The sequence below is a fragment of the Podarcis gaigeae genome (assembly GCF_964106915.1).
Source record: "Podarcis gaigeae genome assembly, chromosome: 6".
Taxonomy (NCBI): Eukaryota; Metazoa; Chordata; class Lepidosauria; order Squamata; family Lacertidae; genus Podarcis; species Podarcis gaigeae.
This window is the reverse complement of record NC_139682.1, coordinates 98130333-98153684: the sequence shown is the minus strand read 5'-3', so window position 1 is coordinate 98153684 and position 23352 is coordinate 98130333. Positions and strand designations below refer to the sequence as shown.

Here is a 23352-nt window from a genome sequence, read left to right as displayed (position 1 = left end):
AAATCCCAATGGATTGAAAGGAAACAACATTGCAATGAAACTTACAAACCAGACATCAAGACCTTCATGCCTCTCAGAGGCCTATCCTTCATACATGCAAGGCCATGTCCCTGAATTCAATTCTTTTTGTCTTCACTCCCCCTCATTTTCACTTATCCAAAGAAGTCAGGGGAGTCTCTCCAGAAAGGCATGCAGTTGTCTCATCTGCATGGCTCATGACCCTTCCCTCCCTTGAAAACACCACAAAATTGGTGCCTCAGGCCAACAGCCATTGCCCACAGACACTGGACATCAGAGCACCACGGATCAGCCCTTTCCACTGTTAATGGCTTCACCTTCCTATTGCCTAACTGCCCTCAGCCGCCACCATCACCATACAACCCCACTCAGAACACAAAAGGAAAAGCGACATGGTGTGGTTGCATGGTCATCCCAGGAAGGAGAAGAGCTGCCCAGCTGCAGGCCAGCTGTAAAGCGCTCTATGGTGGGGCTTTCCAAAAGGCTTTGAAGTTGAAGAAGGACTCCCCCACACCAACCCACACCTTGGTCCAAGGTAAATGTAGCCCTTCCCCATCAGATCCTTCAAAATAAAGCTTTTCCCTGATAAACTGTGCCTGCCCTTTTCAGTGCGTTCTTCACTTTGTCCCCACATCCCCTCAAATGAATGGTCAAGAACATGCTTTGTGAAGGTTTGGCCCAGCACTAGAAATTGCAGCATTGCCCATGTGCAGCCATGTGAAGAACTGGCTAGCTCTGAACCCATCGTGCCTTAAGAGAGCCGGAGTTCCATCACAAGCACTTAGCTGTAGGCTAGGCAGCTGCACAGGACATTCTGCAATGCCCTTAAGATCCATCTGCCGTTCTGCCCAGTCCTGGATGCATGCAGCTCGAAAAGGGTGCCAGGATGCTGTCTAGCAAGATGTACAGCAGCTGGTGTAAAGGAAACCTCTCTCTTACCCCCAAGCCCAGTACTGAGCCCTGACCGATTCCTTCTGCTACTGAACAGAAAAGTATAATTAGTAACACTGTCAGTTTGTGACAATCAAACACCACAGGAAAAAAACCAAACTATGAGAAATATAGGCATATGGACGTCAGGGAATGTCAAAAGCAACAGACGCCTCAACTCATAAACAGATGCCCATCACACATTTTATTCTTTTAAACAAAGATGCTTAAATTGGGGAGAATTAGGAGCTCTAGTCACTCTTCACTACCTTGCCCTCTTTGCTCCTACTTTCCCTTCACTAGAACATTTCTCTTCTATATGTTTCCCATTCACTGATAGCTTATCAGAAAAAGGGGATTAAATTGCTAAAAACAGAAGCTTCTTTGCGCTATTGCTCCATTGCCCCATTCCCTATGGCAAGCAAAAGCAACACCAATGAGAGGGCCAGGAGAACATCCTTCTTGATACCATCAATCCACCTTGAAGTGCCACGTTCAATCCTGCACCCATTCCTGCCCATGAGAGCGCTCTTTCCCCTCAGCAGTCCTGAGACGCTTGGAAGAGTCCAAAAATCGCAGGAAACAACATTAACCACTTAAAGCAAATACCTCAGAAACCAAATGCCTGAATCAAGCTGACATCTCACTAACAAGTGTACACTTTTGTGATCCTAACTGTTTAGAGTAGGATTGTGGAAACCTGTCACCCTCCATAAATCCCAACAGCCAAAACCAGCATGACCAATGCAAGAGATGATGGGAGTTGTTGGTTCAGAGTTGAGACACATCCTCCTCTAACCGTTTGTGCTGGTTTGCGCGTGAGACACTAAATCAAATGCATAACCCCTATTCTGAACGAAGCACAATTACTGGAAAAACAAAAGCCTGGACTATATACACAGTTTTGAGGTCTTAGAATCCATATGGTAATACAAACAGCACACCATCCACCAATATGGCTTCCGTGGGAAAGACAAATGCCAAATGACATGACTATACATCCACCTCATCTTGCCTTTCTCAGAGAAAACATTTTACACAGAAGTGCCATTAATGCTCCAATTAAGCCACTAGTATTTTGAATGTTAAATAGGATGTTATGGTGGCATTTTCGTAAACTAAATACATGGATGTCAAGCCAAAACAACGAGTTATTTCAGTGAAGATTGATGGATCTTTATAACTGGAGTATTATTTTATTTACACCAATCTCATACCTGCATGTTTGTTTGTCTTTTATATATATATATCTTTTATATATATGTCTTTTATATATATATATATTTATATATCTATCACTGGATGTTTTGCCCTGCCTTACTAAAATCAAATAAAAGTGGCTTATACATGTCATCAGAACAGTGAGGCAACAACAACCCAAACCCTCAACAGCCATAATTTAGGAGCAGTAGGAAAGGCTTTCTTAAAATCAGTATCCTACAAAAAAGCAGATGAAATGAAATCATTTCTTTCTGTCTAAAAGTGAGCAGCAGTGGGACAAGGCTTCGCACACACACACACCAAACGGGGGGCTGTTCCAGATTGGGGGCACTATGAGACTTCTAGCGAGGCAACATGGCGCATGGCACGGCGTGCGGGACTCCTGAGGGCGGCCAGCGTTGCTTGTGCTGCCTGACCAGCTTCTGAGCCTCCCGGACCGCTGCCGCCGCCCAGTGTATCAACCAGGGAGCCACCATACCCCCCCAGCAATGCCCTCAGGCCGAAGCCGAGGGCATCCGGCCAAAGGCCAAGCGGAGTTCCGAGGCCTGGAGGCCTGGGACAACCCGCCTTGCGGCACGCTGGTTCTCCGGAGGAGGAAGGAAGGAGCCCCGACCTCGCTGCCGCCGAGGGAGAGGAGAAGCGGAGAAGGACCTTCGGCGGGGAAGAGCCCCAATCTCACTGCCCCCGCCACTGCTGTTGCGGCGCCGCACCAGGGAGAAGGAAGAGAGAGATGCCCGACCATCCGGAGCACGGAGGGGGAAAGGAGAAGCCCTGACCCTGCTGCCCCGCCACTACGCTGCCGCCACCGAGTGAAAGCAGGGCTGGCGGAGGCCACAAGGAAACACGCGGCTGAACCCAGGCCAACCAACCCGAGCCCACCTCCCCAACGGCTAGTGCGCTAGAAGGAAGCCGGAGCCCGGGGGAGGCCCACTGGAAAAGACCTTCCTTTTTTCTATTTTCAATTTTTCTTTCTTTCTCTCATATATATATATATATATATATATATATATATATATATATATATATATATATAAAAGTAGAGGATCTTTTAAATTTTATTGTTTTTATTGTTGTTTTTTAAAACGTTTTTTTTAAAAAAATATTAGTATTTTTATATTACTATTATCATCTCCATCTTCTATTTTATAATACATACATTTCCCCCTTTCATATATTTTAACACTCTTAAAAAAAAATCAACAACCCCTCCCCCCCTTTTCCTACGACTTCAAAATTTCTATTACTACCATTTTAAAAGTACATCAATATATTACTTAAAACACACAATCCACCCCACCCAAAAGGGGGGGGGGACGGGTTGTTGTAGCTGTCCTCTTTCCTTCCAACTTCTTATATTTTATCTTTATTTTACTTCCTCCTCAACATATAAATATTCTCCTTAAATTCCTTCCCAGACACTCAGCTCCTTTTTATTTATTTTTTCCTTATTTTTTCCTTTGTGTTTCAAAAGTATAAGATGTGTTTTTCAATATAAGATAATGTGTTTCAAATGTATAAGAAGTCTACAGCTTTCAACTGGTTTAACAGTTTAAACCAGAGGATCATGGAGAACTGCAGTTATTTTGTGGGACCTCTAACCAAGAATTCCTAGCATACTCACTAAACTATAATTCCCAGGGTTCTTTGGGGACAGACTGGCATAAAACCAGTATAAATCTATTGCAAAGCTATGTCCCAAGAAACATCACCATGGAGATACAGAAGGAAGCCATGCTGAATACATATGTAAAGGTGTTTGCACTTCATGCCTTTTTTTTAAAGGTTCTGTGCAACCCAAATTCTGCACCAATGAAACATGAACTCTGTGGCTTGTATGACTCATGCAAACTGGTATGTCTTCCCTAATGCTGCATAATTTATTCTGTTTTTCACTGAGCCACTGAGCAAGGGGCAAGAAACTACAGTGGGCACTTGAATTTCCACTCCCAACTATGGGAAATCTGTTTCAACCACCTCTCTGGCTTCTGAGATTTCAGAAAATGTTACACACACCTCTTAGTGGCTATAAGGACTAGTGATGTTAAAATAAATAAATAAACAAACAAACGTATAAATGTGAATGCAGTGATGCTCAGGAAGTTGAATTATGCACTCTTTCTCTACTTCTACAGAACTGTAGCATACATCTGGTTTCTCTTCAGATCGTATAAGTGGATAACACATAATGCAAAGCTGGAAACAAGAAATTAACTCTTATCTGCAGCAAATTACTAAACACTGGTCCTTGCAAGTTCTCTGGTTGTAAGCACATTATATATCTTTTAAGTGTCTGAGTTGGCACTCTTTAAAATTCAGGGTGGGAATGCAGAGAGTAAATAATGACAGACATCTTCTTAAAAGTAGGTAGTTTCCTTCTCAAAAGGCAGTAAATTCCTGTGTTGGTAACAGCTCCTTTGCACACAAACACATTCATCACGAGCCAAACAGTATAACACTTGCAAAGCGGCTGAATACAAATGCCCATTCTACATTTCACCGAATTAAGGGCAAGATAATTCATAAAGACAAGCAGAGGAAGGTAGCATTTTGCAGCTTTCCTCTGAGCTATAAATAGTTATGGCATTTTCAAGAAAGCTCTCCCCTTCAGTACACTAAGTGTTCTACATACTCTATATTTCATTACAGAGCTAGAGCCTGTGTCAAACTCTTTTAATAAGTAATAATGTTCAACCCTTACCAAGTTTTCCTGGTTTCTGGCAGCTATTTTCTGGTCGTCTTCTCCTCCATTTTTCATGTATTTGACTTCTTCCACAGGTTTGATCCTATACTCATCTGAGGAGCAAGAGGAAGAGGAGAAAACACACACATGTAAGAACAGTTATAGAACCTGTGCAGCTCAGCAGATGGTTTTCACAAGCAATGACCCTGTGAACACGTCATAACTCCAAATAGCTGTCTAATGAAGAAGGCTCCTCTTGGGTCTTCTTTATGGACTTACTTTATGAACTTACTGCAATTAACCCAAAACAAGTCTGTTAAGAGCACTGCGAGATGCCTCTAAGGACCACTTTGCAGATGATAATGGAACGGGAACCTTATGGCTCCAAACCAGTGTGCTTCAAACATGTACATGCTGCATCTGACAATGCAGGTGTACAGCACATCTATTCCTGCGGCAATATGTGAAGCAACTCTGGTGGACATTCTCACCAGAATCTGTCCACGTTATTATGAACAATTACCTTAGGAAAGCAACTAGAGTGGTTAAGAAAGCAACATGCAGCATGAATTAGGGAACTGAAATAGCTATCAAACTCAACTGTTGCTTAGAGGGAGAAGGTGGAATTGGAAATCAATCAAACTAGAACAATATTAATGTGAGAGTGTCAGGATATATTACTAGCATAACATGAGATTATAGTATTACTGCAATGCTGATTAAAAATACTTGGCACTTAAAATTTTAATCTTCCATGTGCTTTAACATATATAGCTCAATAATCCTTACAACAACCATGTAAGGTAGAATAGGAAGATTCCCATATTATAGGTGCAGTGGGGAAAACAGAGAGATACAAGGCATACTCCTTTACATATTGCTTGGTGGGATTTAAAAAACCATACTGCCCTTCAATGTTTGTACTAGGAATATACATTCCACAACAGATGCACAGTTCAAATATCTTCCAGGCTTCGACCTCCTCCAGACAGTCCTCAGGAAATTGAGAGGATGTGCAGTGAAGAGAATGCTCTTGGTGGACCACAGCAAGGACAAGAGATAGGAAGGAAGCCATGGCCTCCAAAGGGAATTTGGGAGAAGAGGAGGAGCACAGATGTTCCTCAGTCTCAACAACGCCTCATGTGCTTTGGAATTTGGATGCAAGGTCACTCTTTCCCCATCTTTATTTATTATTTCCTTATTTTTTTAAGATGTGAGCACTGCTTTCCCACTTAATATAATTCCTACACCGGCACAGAATGATCTGGTTCTATCCACAGGGCCTAGTTTCAAAAGCCCTCTGCAAACAATTTGTTTAGACCTTTGGCAGAAAGGGAGGGGAGAGAAGCAGGGAAGAGAGAGGGCGGGAGATGGGAGAGGTTTTCTCCACTTTTGGCTCCAGCCACGGCGCCCTCTGGCACTGCCAACAATGGGCACACATCTTCTCACACAGGGGTGGCCAACCGGTTGACCGCGACCAACAGGTTGATCCCCGGATCCATATCACTCGCATTGTTTAGAATCATGTCTCCACCCCTCGGTCCTTTCCTACATCATGTTTAGTGTGTGTCCCTTTGACGTCTGCTGTAGCGCTGCATTCATCTGTTAGTGGCTGCGTTTAAATTAATTCTGCACATTTACTGTTTAAAAAAAGTCAACAACTTTGGGAAGCCCCCCTAAAAAAAAGCACAACAACTTTGACTTGCTCCCCTAAAAAAGCTGAATAACTTTGGCCTGCCCCCCAATGGGTAGATCACTGCCAGTCCCCCCCCCCCCCCCGGAGTAGATCACAGTCTCTTGGGAGTTGGATGTCCCTGCTCCAACAGTTTACTCAGAGGGAAAGGAGTCCTTCCCTAATAGCTGGCTAAACAGGCATCACACTTTCCACACCTTGCTCTCCACGCAATACTGTAAGCTTGCAACTTATACACATTTAATTTGGGCTCATTCAACTTTAGGTATGTGGAAAACTATTTCTTTTAAAATAGAAAGGGAGGAGGATTCCAGGGCAAATGACCTTGGCAAGCCCACCCATCATTAAACCCCATGTGTTTCAACTACAGTGGTACCTCGGGTTACACACACTTTGGGTCACAGACTCCACTAACCCAGAAGTAGTACCTCAGGTTAAGAACTGTGACCCAGGCTGAGAACAGAAATCGGGTGGCGGCAGCATGGCAGCAGGCCCCATTAGCTAAAGTGGTACCTCAGGTTAAGAACGGACCTCCGGAATGAATTACCATATATACTCGAGTATAAGCCAACCCGAATATAAGCTGAGGCACCTAGTTTTAGCACAAAAAACATGGAAAATGTATTGACTCGAGTATAAGCCGGATCACCACACCGCAAACCTGGTGGTGGCGGTAGCAGCAGAGGAAGAACAAGCAGCCTGAAAGGGCTCCTACCGGGCCGCTCGCCCCTCCACTGCTGCCTCTGCCGCTCGCAAAAGCAGGCAGGCATAGGAGCCGCGGTTGGGAGAGGCACAGCACAGCGCCTCCCCATGGCTCCTGTGCCTGCCCTTGTGAGAGGCGGGCGGTGGGACCAGTGGCAAGAAAGGGCTCCTTTCGGGCCGCTTGTCCCTCTGCCACCTTCGCCCGCCTCACTCGAGTATAAGCCGAGGGGGGCTTTTCCAGCATTAAAAATGTGCTGAAAAAGTCAGCTTATACTCGAGTTTCAAATACAGTAAGTTCATAACCAGAGGTAACACAGTATACACTATTTTGGCTTTAGGCGCAATCCCCAGAACATAACCCCTGTGTTAGTTTCAGGCCTATGGTTCTTAACCGCGTTCAGAAATGCTAAGTTTCAAATGCCTACAGATAATTGTGTTTAGCAGGGCTAAGATACGACAGACATGATTCCAAGAGGATCAGGTGGAATTTGTGCAAGAAAGGGAGGGAGGGAAAGCATCTACTCCTACAACTTGGTCCCTTAACCAGCATTATATTACACTCCCCTTTTTCTCCCTGCAATGCTGAACATTAATGGCACATATCCTCTCATAAGTTTGAGTTCTGTCACACTGAAAGGATTTCTGTTTGTCATTCTATGAAAAAGAAGACGTTTAAAACATGTGTTGTCAAGATGAAAAATCTCTTGCCAGAGGTAGGTTGAAAATATTTGAGTTTCCTCCTGAGAAGTGTCTTCTAGGTAATTTGACTGTCAGTGTTAAAAGAAATATTGGACTAATTATGACCCTAGAGCAGCGCAAGATGAATCATAGCAAGGCTAAAATATCCATCTTGGAATCAGCCCACTACCCTTTAGATGCAAGCGCTAGGCCTTTCCAAGCCCAAGAACTATGGTTTTAGCTTAAATGTTGACATTCACAATCGCTGCCTGCTCTTGTAATTCAACTAAATGTCAGTGAGCTCAACATCAAGTAATGAAAGGTCCCTGTTCACTAAGCAACGTAGCCTTAGCACCAGTTCAAGGTATTAGCTGACATGGCACATCCCTTAGGAAACTGACACCTTCTCATGCCACCTCAGGTAGGTATCTTTGTGGGTTTCTCCCCCTCGCCAGCTTGAGAGTGCCCCAATATATATGTTACAAGCAAGATGTGATGTGCAAGGCCTTCTTACAAGGTACAGTGGTACCTCAGGTTACATACGCTTCAGGTTACATACTCCGCTAACCCAGAAATAGTGCTTCAGGTTAAGAACTTTGCTTCAAGTTGAGAACAGAAAACGTGCTCCAGCGGCGCAGCGGCAGCAGGAGGCCCCATTAGCTAAAGTGGTACCTCAGGTTAAGAACAGTTTCAGGTTAAGAACGGACCTCCGGAACGAATTAAGTACTTAACCCGAGGTACCACTGTACATGGTTATTGAGTACAAAAGAGAATTAGTGGCAACCAATTCATGATAACCTAAGTTTCCATGGACTAGAGGCAACTTTAACCAGATGAATGAAGTTTTATCCTGAGTTATATATAAAATAATATACTTGGGGGAGCGGATTGTAAACAGTGGCCAGAAGGAAATTAAGTGCAGAAAAATTATGTTATTACTAGTGGTTAACAATCGTTAGTTAACTACGGTTATTAACTGTTATTAACAAAATTGTTATTAAGGAGATATTTGCATTTTTAAACAAGTTTTCTCCTAGCGTCAAACAAATTACATCTCTGGAAGGAAATTTCCCCCATCTCTTCCATTTATAAATAAAATATTGTCATTTAATTCAAGGAGTACCCTATATATCACACTTAGTGCTCATCTTATAACCAATTATTCAAATGTCAAAAATCTTGCTGAATCTGCAAAAAGTCTTGCTACTTGTATTCCGGCATTAACTAATTTGAAAATATTGAAACCATAGCAAATGTTCACCATCCATCTTCATAATCATATCATATAATAATTGGGATTTAGAGCAGCTGTAGAACGTAGAGTATTGGGGGCAATTTCGAATGCAAAATACTCCGCGTCTGCAAGGCAATGTGGAACAGCTACATTTGTTTTCCAAGTGGCATTATCAAGGGAAAACGAGATGTTGGGTAAGGGGTTCCTTGCTAGATCACACCAAATGTCATTTTAGTTCCTATACTTCCCCCTACAATGGCTAGCCTTGGGCAACTCACAGGGAGCACATGGCGTGGTTATGTTTGAAATTATACGCTGAACAATCCCCAGTTAAAATCTCAGTTCTGACACAAACTCACTGGGCAGCCTTGGGGCAGAACTGCTCCTTAGTTTATCAAAAAAGCGAGTAAGAGACAACATGATAAAAGTGTATAAAACTATCCCTGGCATGGAGAAAGTGGGTGGAGGAAAACTTTCTCCTAACACTAGAACTTGCAGACATCCAAAGAAGCTGAACGTTTGATGATTCAGGATAGATAAAAGATTTTTTTCTTCATACAGCACATAGCAAAACTATGGGATTCACTCACACAATAAGTAGCAATGGCTGCTTTAAACAAGGATCTGACAATTTCATGGAGGATAAGGCTATCAGTGACTACTAATCCTGATGGTTATGTTCAAAGAAGTTTGTTATTGGCATCCGTCTATCTTGAGAGACAACGGAGTGTGCCTCCAAGGCTGAAGCAAAACGCTGGAGAATCACAGTGCCTGCTGTGGCTACAGACACAGGTAACTTTTAACTGCTGTCTCCCGCATTGTTAATTCTGAAGATACCACAACTGGGAGCCAGGCAGTGCAGCATAAAGAACAGGATTTGCTGTAAAACATTGATATGTGCCAACCCCCTTCCTGTATTTATTATAAAAACCAAAGAGCTACATGTAAGCTAATGAAACTGAGCAAAAAAGGGGGGTTGGAGTTAGAAGTCCCTGGTTCCAATCTCTCTTCAGCTGAGACCTACTAGGTTGTTCTATATACTCTTAGCTCCTTTCTGCCAAAATAAGGGGAATACTTATAATGGCCTATCTATCTGATGAAGTTTCTGTAAGACTTACAGTGCTAATCTGTGAGTGCTTTGAACACTCAAAAGTGCTACACAAATGTTGTTTTAGTATTTCTTCACTTTGTGCAAATGTTCTTGGTTTTGAAACAAGCAACTATTTTCTGCTCTACTTAAAATCAATTTTTAAAGAAACTATTTTCTGCTCTACTTAAAATCGATTGATGAGCAAACCATCTAGTATTTCCCATAACTCTAGATTTTGCATGCAAAGAAAGACCAATAATAGTGCTTAAAACAGGAAACAGAGGGAGAGTTATGTAGAAGGAATGTGCTTTGTCACCACCACAAAACAAGTTACAAGGTGACACAAATAGATAAAAGCACAGAATAGAATAAAGATGCTGAGAAAAGGTAGAAATGATTATGACAGTATACAATGCACCTCTTTGAATCCATGGCACAGAACAGCTGGCTATGCTAACCTTAAACAGTAATTAGGTAGGTAGAGTACAGAGGAAAGAGATGCATTACCAACATCACGTATAGATACCTATGTATGTGTGCACATGTGCTTTAGAGAAACATTCAGCCACCAGCATGGCAAATAAAGATTTCCACCTGGAAACAGATAATTCCCCCACACCAAGCTACCATGGCAACATAATGAAGAAGCACGACATTCATTAATAATGGTCTCAGTGATAAATGAGCATATCAGCATGTACTACTGAAACAATTACGAGGGAAGGGGGAAAAATGGCAAAGGAAGCAATGAAAGGAATGGTTACAACACAATGTGGATTCCAACAGTGATACATTAGAAAGAAGACAATGAAAACCACCACCGTGTCTCAAGAACCGTATCGAAAGTGCCTGGAATGTAATAGGATTTTTAGACAGACAGACTTCATCAACTGAAAGGTCAATTAAAAAAATAATTACTTTCTTTTTATTAGAACTAGTACTAATCACAAATACTGCAGTCTTCAGAGAGAACTTCAGAGTCTGGGCCCTCTCAGAAGTTTTACAGTTTTCTTAGGGTCCTCTTAAGCTACATGACAGTCTTGATTCCTCTTCACATTTGGAATATGTCACAGTGGTGACTTTCCATGTTTGTCTGTTTCTCTATTTCTAAGGCACTTGCAGGTACAGCACAACCAATATGAGAAGTTAGGTAACAATAAACTAGGCTTTATCTTTGTGTGTATGAGCACTGGAACAGCTGCACAGATATCTGAAACATTCACTCCCATTTGCAACACTAGGACCATACCCTAAACTGTGATTAATCTTAACGATGGTTTATTGAAACAAACCAGCTTCATAACCCAAGTTTGGCTTGTTTCAGTAAACCATAATAAAAAATAAACACAGTTTGTCTGGCAATGAGCGTAATGCTAAACTGCAGTCAAAAACCACATTGAATCTCCTCCTTGTGGCTGTGCTGGAGGAGGAACTACACTAGCCTGAGCCCCATTCACACAACAATAAACCATAGTTTACTATTTCATCTCAGTGCTGCCAGTGTAACTGAGGACAGGTTGCAAGTGTGTGTCCCTAAATAAGGGGTGTGTACTTGTGTATCCTGAACTCCTGCAAGTCTGGGAAACAAGCAGTTCTCTTATCTTTTCTCTGTTATCATACGATCACATGTTCCAATAAAAAGATACGAAGCTCATGGAAATTTGACGATATGCAACCTGCTAATAGGCAATATTTGACAGGATCAATCCAAAACTACATAGTCATAAAATGAAAATCCAGGATTTGTTGAAGGCACACAGAAATTCTAACAATTGCACCCATTCTCCAGGGTGTCAAGTACACTTCAAAGTCAGAAAATATAAAATAAACAATCATGGTACCAATCTAATATTCTAAGTAGCCAACAGGGCAGGTCTGCCTTTCTGTGCACATCAAGAATGGGAAACACATTATGAAACGTGTAGCAGCTTGTGTTACTCTTTATTAATGCTGAATGAATGCAACTTTGGAGGCTATTTCATTATTTATTAAACACCAATAAAGAGCAGCACAAGCTGCTGCACACATTAAGATGCATTTCCATTCTAGACATGTACAGAATAGTCAAAAAGATATTGGCAGGCAATAAGGGTTTCTCCCCATTTAGTCATGTACTGCAGAATTTACCAGGAGCGAGGAACCATATTACAGAGTAATAAGCCTTGGCAAGCAGCTTTCAATGATTTTGGCAACCTACATTTATGGTGTTTACCATTCCACGCTCCCTCTTCTTCCTGCTGACGCACATGTCAGCTCAGTAAAGTATAGGCCAGACAATTTGCACTGTTATTCTTTCTATGGCGGAGCACAAGAACAGCTGCTCCTTAATTTACAGCAGAGAAGGGAGACTTCTTTGGGATCACCTTTCATACCAGAGGACCAGGAGGAACGACTGTCTTGCCTTTCACCTGCCTCTGCTGATTTCTGTGGTGAGCCACTGATGAGTCCTAGAAAAGAATGAAGCTGGAAACCACAAATAGGTGGAGCCAGAGAAATATACAAACACTTAACAGATGCTCTGTGGGCTTTAAAAAATATCAAGAAGTTAGAAACAACCATCAGCCCTACCTTCCAAAATATCTTTTTAAAAAGTATTATAATTGTGACTGTTTCTGTGGCTATGATTCTCTCTCTCTCTCTCTCTATATATATATGGCGTGGTAGTAGCCATAATATTGCAACCCTTCTTATAAGTCCTTCCTCTTCCACTTAGCAGAAAACACTCATTATTTACACTGAAAGTAAGCACTAAGAGTGTTTCTACAATAACCTATCTGCTCTTTCCTCAAATCCTGAATTGTGGGGGGGGGGGTGCACGTGTGCATGTCTAAGTAGCAAGTATTAGGAAGATTCTGTTAGCATCCAAACATAGCAGCTCACCAAGCGGGAGGGGAGCCCATGCCTGTTAGAAAGCCAAAACAGTGACTAACTTCTGAGAAATACGTATATACTTCTGCAGTTTGCATTAAACTTTTTGGTAATGTACTATAAGCGGCCTTGTGGACCCAAACGGGTCTAAAGGCAAAATATATTATTTTAAATCAATCAAAAAAAAACACAAAAAGTATGACAACAAGTCTCCACAAACAAATGTTCTCAATTGTCAGGGACAAATTAATTTGTCCCCCTAGTTTGTGTGTAAAGCACAAGCAATTCTTAAATGGTGTCCTTCTGTTGTGACATCTGGTCAATCCAAGAGGAAACATAGCAACTGACCTTCCAAACTCCACATGCTATTCTGTGTAACTGAGGTGCAAATGAGTCTTACAGATCATGTAAACGATAAGCTTTCTGGGTCCAGTTACACTTGCGTCAAGGAATAACTGTAAAAGGTGGCTAGTCCTATAAAGGCATGACCCCCACTGGGGCACTGCCAACAGCAGAAAATCAACAACAATGAGAAGATCTGAAGTGATCCAGACTGCCCATCTCTGCCTAAAGAAAAAGAAGGTATAAAAAGGCCATATCTGGCTGATCCAAAGAATACCTCTAAAATAAGTAATTGCGGGGGGGGGGGGGTGCCAACCATGGCAATCCCTTAGTTTGGACTGTTTTACTTGGAGTGACATTATTTATACTATCTACAACTCCACTATTTTAAAGATTCTTTTGGATTTTTTTTTAATCTGGTGTTTTAATTTTAAATTGTTAATGCATTTTTTATGGTTCAATGTGCCCACTGCTGTAATCCACTTTGGTATCGTAGACTCAATGAAGGGTGGTATAGAAATTGAAATAATAAACTAACAGCTAGATTGAGATCCCCGAGAGGTATGAGTGTTGCAGGCCCAGGGAGGGAACTCTGCAGCACTGGAAGGCAAAGAGGTGGTGTTATTACCTTTTAAATCTAGGACTGGCTGCTCAAACCTTTCAGAGGAACTCAGGGATGTTTATATCCCAAGATGTCTCTGCCGGAGAAGACAGGTGGCACAACCAGAGATCCAGGAATGGTCCAATAAAGCACACGCTCCAACCCAGAGTGTCTTCCCTTTGAAATGCCTGGAACTTCACTGCCACACCTGGCTCTGCTTCCAGAACAGGACTTAGGTGAGCTTTGGGCTTTATTAGGTGAACTCCTGCCACCCCGGGTGCTCTTTCAGATCCTGTAGTACCTACTTCTGAACTCCCAAACCAGTCCTTATGTGACCTGCTCCTTGCTACTGCATCCTTCCTGGTTCTAGTTGCTCTGTTCCCCAACCTTCTTTTACATACAGTGGTACCTCTGGTTACAAACTTAATTCGTTCCGGAGGTCCATTCTTAAGCTGAAACCATTCTTATCCTGAGGCACACTTTCGCTAATGGAGTGCGTGTGTCTCACGGTGCGTGTGTCTCTGGCGCGCAATTTCCTTTCACATCCTGGGGCAAAGTTCGCAACCAGGAGCAGCTACTTCCAGGTTAGTGGAGATCGTAATCTGAAGCATTTGTAACCAAAGGTACCACTGTACAGTGTTGGGCATGAGCTCCTTGAATGGTGCAAGCTACAAATATCTCATTTCATCTTGACATAGCTCTGCTTTCTCTTGGAGAGTTTTATGCATCTAACATTCTACATTTTGCTGTAACTGAACAGCTATTTTCCAAGGTTAAATCATTAAAAACCGAAATAATAATAATAATAATAATAGGGTAGCCATGCTTGTAAAGCAGTCTCAAATGTTATGCTAAGTTCTTCTATGAACTCAGGCAACGCAGCTAAATAACAGTCAGGGCCTTATATAGCTGCCTTCATCTCACCTTTTCCACAACTTATTTTGAGAGCTATTTTTGGTACCAAATACAAGAGTGCCAAGTAAAACAATTCAGAGTAGAAAGGGTTGTTTCAGCTGCACGCAGTGAAAGTGGGTTAGAGTTCTCTTTTCAAAAAGCTGTTTCTCTACATCACAAACACTCGGAGACGGTTGTCCTATGACAGCATTATGGACTTCCAGCCTTTCATTTAAAGAAAAAATCAGTTCTGCACTCACAAGAAATGTCTCTCCCCTGGATTATGTGAGCCCAACTCCTTAAAGAATCCCACAAGAAGAGAACCACACCTGGCCAATTTAAAGAAGGATAGTGGCTGTATCCCCTTCATGGATCACTGCCTTGCTGTGGCGAAGGGGCTTGAATAACTCAGAGAAGCTATGAGCTATGCCGTGCAGGGCCACCCAAGATGGACAGGTCATAGTGGAGAGTTTTGACTAAATGTGATCCACTTGGAGCAGGAACTGGCAAGCCACTCCAGTATCCCTGCCAAGAAAACTCCATGGACAAAGACAACAGGCTTATAAAAGTTAAGACGCTGGAAGATGAGCCCCTCAGGTCGGAAGGCGTCCAACATGCTACTGAGGAAGAGCGGAGGACAAGTACAAGTAGATTCAGAGCTGATGAAGCGGCTGGGCCAAAGCCGAAAGGTCGCTCAATTGCGGATATGCCTGGAAGCGAAAGGAAAGTACAATGCTGTAAAGAAAAATATTGCATAGGAACCTGGAATGTAAGAACCATGAACCTGGGTAAGTTGGATGTGGTCAAAAATGAGATGGCAAGAATAAATATTGACATCCTGGGCATCAGTGAACTAAAATGGAAGGGAATGGGGGAATTCAGTTCAGATGACCATCATATCTACTACTGTGGGCAAGAATCCCGTAAAAGAAATGGAGTGGCCTTCATAGTCAACAAGAGTGGCGAAAGCTGTACTGGGATGCAATCTCAAAAATGATAGAATGATCTCGATATGAATCCAAGGCAGAGCTTTTAACATCACAGTAATCCAAGTTTATGCACCAACCACTGGTGCTGAAGAAACTGAAATTGACCAATTCTATGAAGACTTACAACACCTTATAGAAATGACACCAAAGAAGGATGTGCTTCTCATTATAGGGGATTGGAATGCTAAAGTAGGGAGTCAAGTGATAAAAGGAACAAATGGCAAGTTTGGCCTTGGAATTCAAAACGAAGCAGGGCAAAGGCTAAGAGAGTTCTGCCAAGAGAACCAGCTGGTCATCACAAACACTCTTTTCCAACAACACAAGAGACGACTCTACACATGGACATCACCAGATGGGCAGCATCGAAATCAGATTGATTATATTCTCTGCAGCCAAAGATTGAGAAGCTCTATATAGTCAGCAAAAACAAGACTTGGAGCTGACTGTGACTCAGATCATCAGCGTCTTATAGCAAAATCCAAGCTTAAATTGAAGAAAGTAGGAAAAACCACTGGGCCAGTAAGATACAATCTAAATCAAATCTCTTATGAATACACAGTGGAAGTGAGGAACAGGTTTAAGGATTTAGATTTGCTGGACAGAGTGCCTGAAGAACTTTGGATGGAGGCTCATAACATTATACAGGAGGCAACAACGAAAACCATTCCAATGAAAAGGAAATGCAAGAAAGCAAAGTGGCTGTCCAACAAGGCCTTACAAATAGCGGGGGAGAGAAGGCAAGCAAAATGCAAGGGAGATAGTGTAAGATACAGGAAATTGAATGCAGATTTCCAAAAAATAGCAAGGAGAGACAAGAAGGCCTTCTTAAACAAGCAATGCAAAGAAATAGAGGAAAACAATAGAATGGGAAAAACCAGAGAACTGTTCAAGAAAATTGGAGATATGAAAGGAACATTTCGTACAAAGATTTCCATAATAAAGGACAAAAGTGGTAAGGACCTAACAGAAGCAGAAGACATCAAGAAGAGGTGGCAAGAATACACAGAGGAATTATACCAGAAAGATATGGATGTCTCGCACATCCCAGGTAGTGTGGTTGCTGACCTTGAGCCAGACATCCTGGAGAGTGAAGTCAAATGGGCCTTAGAAAGCACTGCTAATAACAAGGCCAGTGGAAGTGATGATATTCCATCTGAACTATTTTAAATTTTAAACGATGATGCTGTTAAGGTGCTACACTCAATATGCCAGCAAGTTTGGAAAACTCAGCAGTGGCCAGAGGATTGGAGAAGATCAGTCCCAATCCCAAAGAAGGGCAGTGCCAAAGAATGCTCCAACTACCGCACAATTGCACTCATTTCACATGCTAGCAAGGTTATGCTTAAAATTCTACAAGGAAGGCTCAAGCAGTATGTGGACCGAGAACTCCCAGAAGTGCAAGCTGGATTTAGAAGAGGCAGAGGAACCTGAGACCAAATTGCAAACATGCGCTGGATTATGGAGAAAGCTAGAGAGTTCCAGAAAGACATCTACTTCTGCTTCATTGACTATGCAAAAGCCTTTGACTGTGTCGACAACGGCAAACTATGGCAAGTTCTTAAATAAATGGGAGTGCCTGATCACCTCATCTGTCTCCTTGATGGCAGAAAGTGAGGAGGAATTAAAGAACCTTTTAATGAGGGTGGAAGAGGAGAGCGCAAAATATGGTCTGAAGCTCAACAAAAAAAAAAAAAAGAAGATCATGGCCACTGGGCCCATCACCTCCTGGCAAATACAGTGGTGCCTCGCAAGACGAAATTAATCTGTTCCGTGAGGCTCTTCGTATAGCGGTTTTTTCGTCTTGCGAAGCAAGCCCATTGACAGCTTAGTGGATTAGCGCTACAGCTGTCAAGCGGCTTCCAGCGATCAGCTGTTAAGCGGCTTATCAGCGGAACAACTGATAAGCGGCTTAGCGGCTTAAGAAAAGGGCGAAAAAAGCGAAAAAAACCCACGGGGGGATGCAAGATTTTTTTCGTCTTGCGAAGCAACCCCATAGGGGAATTCGTTTTGCGAAGCGCCTCCAAAACGGAAAACCCTTTCGTCTAGCGGGTTTTTCATCTTGCGAGGCATTCGTCTTGCGGGGCACCACTGTAGAAGGGGAAGAAATGGAGGCAGTGAGAGATTTTACTTTCTTGGGCTCCATGAACACTGCAGATGGTGACAGCAGTCACGAAATTAAAAGACGCCTGGTCCTTGGGAGAAAGGCGATGACAAAGAGCTTGCAGGGCAGCAGCTGAAGGAGCAAAAAGGGGTTTCTTGTGTGTTTCTTTGTGGCTGATTAGCTGCTCTCCCTGTGCAAAGGTCAGAGGGGGCAGGGTTTCTGTTGAGGCAGGTGATTAGCTGTGGGAGGAGCTTATCAGAGCTTGCAGGGCAGCGGCGCGTGCAGTTTGATCCATCTTTTAGATTTAGGGGAACTAGTCTCAAACGTTTGTTGGGGGAGACCTAGGTTTTTTTTGGGGGGGGTTATTTGTCCTGTCTTCACGCTTTTTATGATGGAGGACCGCTGTAGCCACCCCCAACGACATGTTCTCAAGATGGAGCGTGAGGGAACAGCTGCAGTTGCCTGCGGTTCCTGCGCAATGTTTGCCATCTTGTCAAAGATTGCAGGCAGCTTTACCTGCAGCAATTGCATGTTGATTGCCCTCTTAAAAGACAAAGTCCAGCAACTGGAGGAACGTGTACCTACGCTCCAAAGAATTAGAGAGCTGGAGCTCTTCTTGGAAGCAACAGAGCACACCGTCCCCACCAAGGAGGAGACAAGGGACTCCCCTGAGAAGGAGGCTAGTTCACCAACACAGGAGCCAGATATATGGAGAAACGTGACTCAAAGAAGTAGGAGGCCCAGGGTTCGCTCTGATTGTTTAGAAATATACAATCGCTTTGAGGTCCTCTCCCCTAGCATGGAAGACAAAGAGCAGACTCCATTTGAGGATCTCTCCCTCATTACAGTCGATCAGGTATATGAAGACGAGCAGCAAAGTCAGTCCTCAGGGAATGTGCAGGCGACCTTGGAACGGACAGCTCACGGAAGAATCCTGACCAGACCTAAGAGGAGGCGTGTAGTGGTGATAGGGGATTCCCTACTGAGGGGAACAGAAGCAGTGATCTGTGGGCCTGACAAGATGTCTCGGGAAGTGTGCTGTCTCCCCGGGGCTAAGATCCAAGATGTAACTGAACGACTGCAAGGAATCATAAAACCCACTGACAAATACCCCTTCCTCTTGGTTCATGTGGGAACCAATGACACCGCAAGCAATAGCCTCCAGAAGATCAAAAGAGACTACGAGGCTCTGGGCAGGAAATTGAAGCAATTAAATGCACAAATTGTCATCTCATCTGTCCTCCCAGTTGAACGACGTGGCCCAGGGAGAGAGGGAAAAATAGTGGAAGTGAACAGCTGGCTTCGCAAATGGTGTAAACAGGAATGGTTTGGATTCTTAGATCACGAACTGCAGTTTCTTGAAGATGGACTTCTGGCAAGCGATGGGCTGCACCTCACAACGGTTGGGAGGAATGTTTTTGCAAAAAATCTCAGAAAACTCATCAGGAGGGCTTTAAACTGACTAATGTAGGGGAGGGAGACAGTGCTCCTGAAGGTAGGAGTCTATCAACTGATGAAGATGATCATCCAAATGTCATAGACCAAATGGAGCAAACAGCACGCAGACCTAGTGGTGGGAGGGAAAAACCTTAAATAAGAGACAAGGGGGAATGATTAATGGACTTCAATGTCTGTACACTAATGCGCAAAGCATGGGAAATAAACAAGATGAGCTTGAGCTCTTGGTACAGCAAACTAAATATGACATAATAGGCAGCACTGAAACCTGGTGGGATAAGTCCCACGACTGGAATGTAATAATGGAGGGATACAATCTATTTCAGAGAAACAGACCAAACAAGAAAGGAGGAGGAGTGGCGTTATATGTCAGGGATGTGTATACCTGTGAAGAGATCCAGGATTTAGAACCACAAAGCCAAAGTGAGAGCATTTGGGTCAAAAATAAGGGAGAGAAGAATAACAGTGACCTCATTGTGGGAGTTTACTATAGATCCCCAAGCCAAACGGAGGACATGGAACAGATGGCCAAGCATGCAAAAGGAAGGGAGATAGTAGTAATGGGGGACTTCAATTACCCGGATATTTGTTGGATGTCAAACTCAGCCAAGAGCATAAGGTCAAACAGATTCCTCACTGGCCTTGCAGACAACTTCATTGACCAGAAAGTGGGAGAAGCAACAAGAGGAACAGCCATTTTAGATCTGGTCCTAACCAATGTTGATGACCTGGTTAGTGGGGTAGAAGTGGAAGGATCATTAGGCGCGAGTGATCATGCTCTTCTGAAGTTTACTATACAGTGGAAAGGAGCAGCCAAGCATACTAGGACTCAATTTCTTGACTTTAAGAAAGCCGACTTCATAAAACTTAGGGAAGTGCTGTGTGAGATCCCATGGACAGTAATACTAAAAGGAAAGGGAGTTCATGATGGCTGGGAGTTTGTTAAGAGGGAGATAGTAAAAGCACAACTTCAGGCAATACCAATGAGACGGAAACATGGAAGGTACCTAAAGAAGCCAGGGTGGCTATCTAAATAACTTTTAACTGAGTTAAGATTTAAAAAGGATGTGTACAAAAAATGGAAAAGAGGGGAAACCACCAAAGAGGAATTCAAACAAATAGCCAGCACATGTAGACACAAAGTCAGAAAAGCTAAAGCACAGAATGAACTCAGGCTTGCTAGAGAGGTTAAAAGCAACAAAAAAGGCTTTTATGGGTATGTTCGTAGCAAAAGGAAGAACAAAGAAACAGTGGGGTCACTCAGAGGAGAAGATGGTGAAATGCAAACAGGGGACACAGAAAGGGCTTAACTCCTCAATGCCTTCTTTGCCTCAGTCTTCTCCGATAAAGAAAACAATGCCCGACCTGAAGAATTTGGAGCAAATGATTCAGCAGAGGAAACACAGCCCAGAATAACTAAGGAGATAGTACAAGAATACTTGGCTAGTTTAGATATTCAAGTCTCCAGGACCAGATGAACTGCATCCAAGAGTATTAAAAGAACTGGCAGATGTGATCTCAGAACCACTGGCAGTCATCTTTGAGAATTCCTGGAGAACAGGCGAAGTCCCGGCAGACTGGAGGAGGGCAAATGTTGTCCCTATTTTCAAAAAGGGGAAAAGAGAGGACCCAAATAATTACCGCCCAGTCAGTCTGACATCAATACCAGGGAAGATTCTGGAGCAGATCATTAAGCAAACAGTCTATGAGCACCTAGAAAGGAATGCTGTGATCACCAATAGTCAGCAGGGATTTCTAAAAAATAAGTCATGTCAGACTAACATGATCTCGTTTTTTGACAGAATTACAAGCCTGGTAGATGAAGGGAACGCAATGGATGTAGCCTACCTTGATTTCAGCAAGGCATTTGACAAGGTGCCCCATGATATTCTTGTAAAGAAGCTGGTAAAATGCGGTCTTGACTATGCTACCACTCAGTCGATTTGTAATTGGCTGACTGACCGAACCCAAAGGGTGCTCATCAATGGTTCCTCTTCATCCTGGAGAAGAGTGACTAATGGGGTGCCACAGGGTTCTGTCTTGGGCCCGGTCTTATTCAACATCTTTATCAACGACTTGGATGATGGACTCAAGGGCATCCTGATCAAATTTGCAGATGACACCAAACTGGGAGGGGTGGCTAACACCCCAGAGGACAGGATCACACTTCAAAACGACCTTGACAGATTAGAGAACTGGGCCAAAACAAACAAACAAGATGAATTTTAACAGGGAGAAATGTAAAGTATTGCACTTGGGCAAAAAAAATGAGAGGCACAAATACAAGATGGGTGACACCTGGCTTGAGAGCAGTACATGTGAAAAGGATCTAGGAGTCTTGGTTGACCACAAACTTGACATGAGCCAACAGTGTGACGCGGCAGCTAAAAAAGCCAATGCAATTCTGGGCTGCATCAATAGGAGTATAGCATCTAGATCAAGGGAAGTAATAGTGCCACTGTATTCTGCTCTGGTCAGACCTCACCTGGAGTACTGTGTCCAGTTCTGGGCACCACAGTTCAAGAAGGACACTGACAAACTGGAACGTGTCCAGAGGAGGGCAACCAAAATGGTCAAAGGCCTGGAAACGATGCCTTATGAGGAACGGCTAAGGGAGCTGGGCATATTTAGCCTGGAGAAGAGGAGGTTAAGGGGTGATATGATAGCCATGTTCAAATATATAAAAGGATGTCACATAGAGGAGGGAGAAAGGCTGTTTTCTGCTGCTCCAGAGAAGCGGACACGGAGCAATGGATCCAAACTACAAGAAAGAAGATTCCACCTAAACATTAGGAAGAACTTCCTGACAGTAAGAGCTGTTCGACAGTGGAATTTGCTGCCAAGGAGTGTGGTGGAGTCTCCTTCTTTGGAGGTCTTTAAGCAGAGGCTTGACAACCATATGTCAGGAGTGCTCTGATGGTGTTTCCAGCTTGGCAGGGGGTTGGACTCGATGGCCCTTATGGTCTCTTCCAACTCTATGATTCTATGATTCTATTAAACCTAGACAGCATCTTAAAAAGCCAAGACATTACCTTGCCAACAAAGGTCTGTATAGTTAAAGGTATGGTTTTCCCAGTAGTGATGTATGGAAGTGAGAGCTGGACCATAAAGAAGGCTGATCGCCGAAGAATTGATGCTTTTGAATTATGGTGTTGGAGAAGACTCTTGAGAGTCCCATGGACTGCAAGAAGATCAAGCCTCTCCATTCTTAAGGAAATCAGCCCTGAGTGCTCACTGGAAGGACAGAGACTGAAGCTGAGGCTCCAATACTTTGGCCACCTCCTGAGAAGATAAGACTCCCTGGAAAAGACCCTGATGTTGGGAAAGATGGAGGGCACAAGGAGAAGGGGACGACAGAGGACGAGAGGGAGGGACAGTGTTCTTGAAGCTACCAGCATGAGTTTGACCAAACTGCGTGAGGCAGTGGAAGACAGGAGTGCCTGGCGTGCTCTGGTCCAGGGGGTCACGAAGAGTCGGACACGACTAAACAACTAAACAACAACAACAATTGGCTGTATTCCTTGCTATGCACAAGGCTTGCCCCTGCCCCCCCCCCCCAGGCCTTAGGATGTGTGGAAATGGATTAATAGCAAACAGTGGCAGAGCTGAAATGGTTCTGGGCCCCAACGATTCAATAACATTCAATGTTAAACAGAAGGCAGCTTCTAAGCGGTTTTTGAGAAATTTTCCCAGTTAATGATTTGTCACAAAAACAGGAACAGGCAACTTCATACAGGCCTCTTGCACATGTGTTCCCCTGTAGTATTGGGAGCAGACCATGGGCTTTTGCTGAACAGAAGCCACAGTCCATAAAGCCATACATCTTTTCTGACAGGAAATGCAGAATGCAATG

The 23352-nt window shown here is 43.3% G+C and overlaps 2 protein-coding genes across 3 annotated transcripts in view; one reads left to right on the top strand and one right to left on the bottom strand.

Moving 5' to 3' along the window:
- The window catches only part of LOC310847712 (uncharacterized protein), a gene marked incomplete at its 3' end in the record, with an annotated part of 137242 nt that extends 117739 nt beyond the window's left edge, over positions 1 to 19503 (top strand). The window contains exon 2 of the mRNA XM_083745774.1: positions 18174 to 19503. Within this exon, the coding sequence (XP_083601900.1) occupies positions 18430 to 19503 (1074 nt within the window). The 5' untranslated portion in view covers positions 18174 to 18429. The remainder of the gene's footprint in view (positions 1 to 18173) is intronic.
- The window catches only part of LOC310846864 (uncharacterized protein C1orf21), a 199777-nt gene that overhangs the window by 59334 nt on the left and 117091 nt on the right, over positions 1 to 23352 (bottom strand). For both annotated transcript variants that reach the window (XM_083744052.1, XM_083744053.1), the window contains exon 3: positions 4868 to 4962. In XM_083744052.1, coding sequence (XP_083600178.1) covers positions 4868 to 4962 — 95 coding nt within the window. The remainder of the gene's footprint in view (positions 1 to 4867; positions 4963 to 23352) is intronic.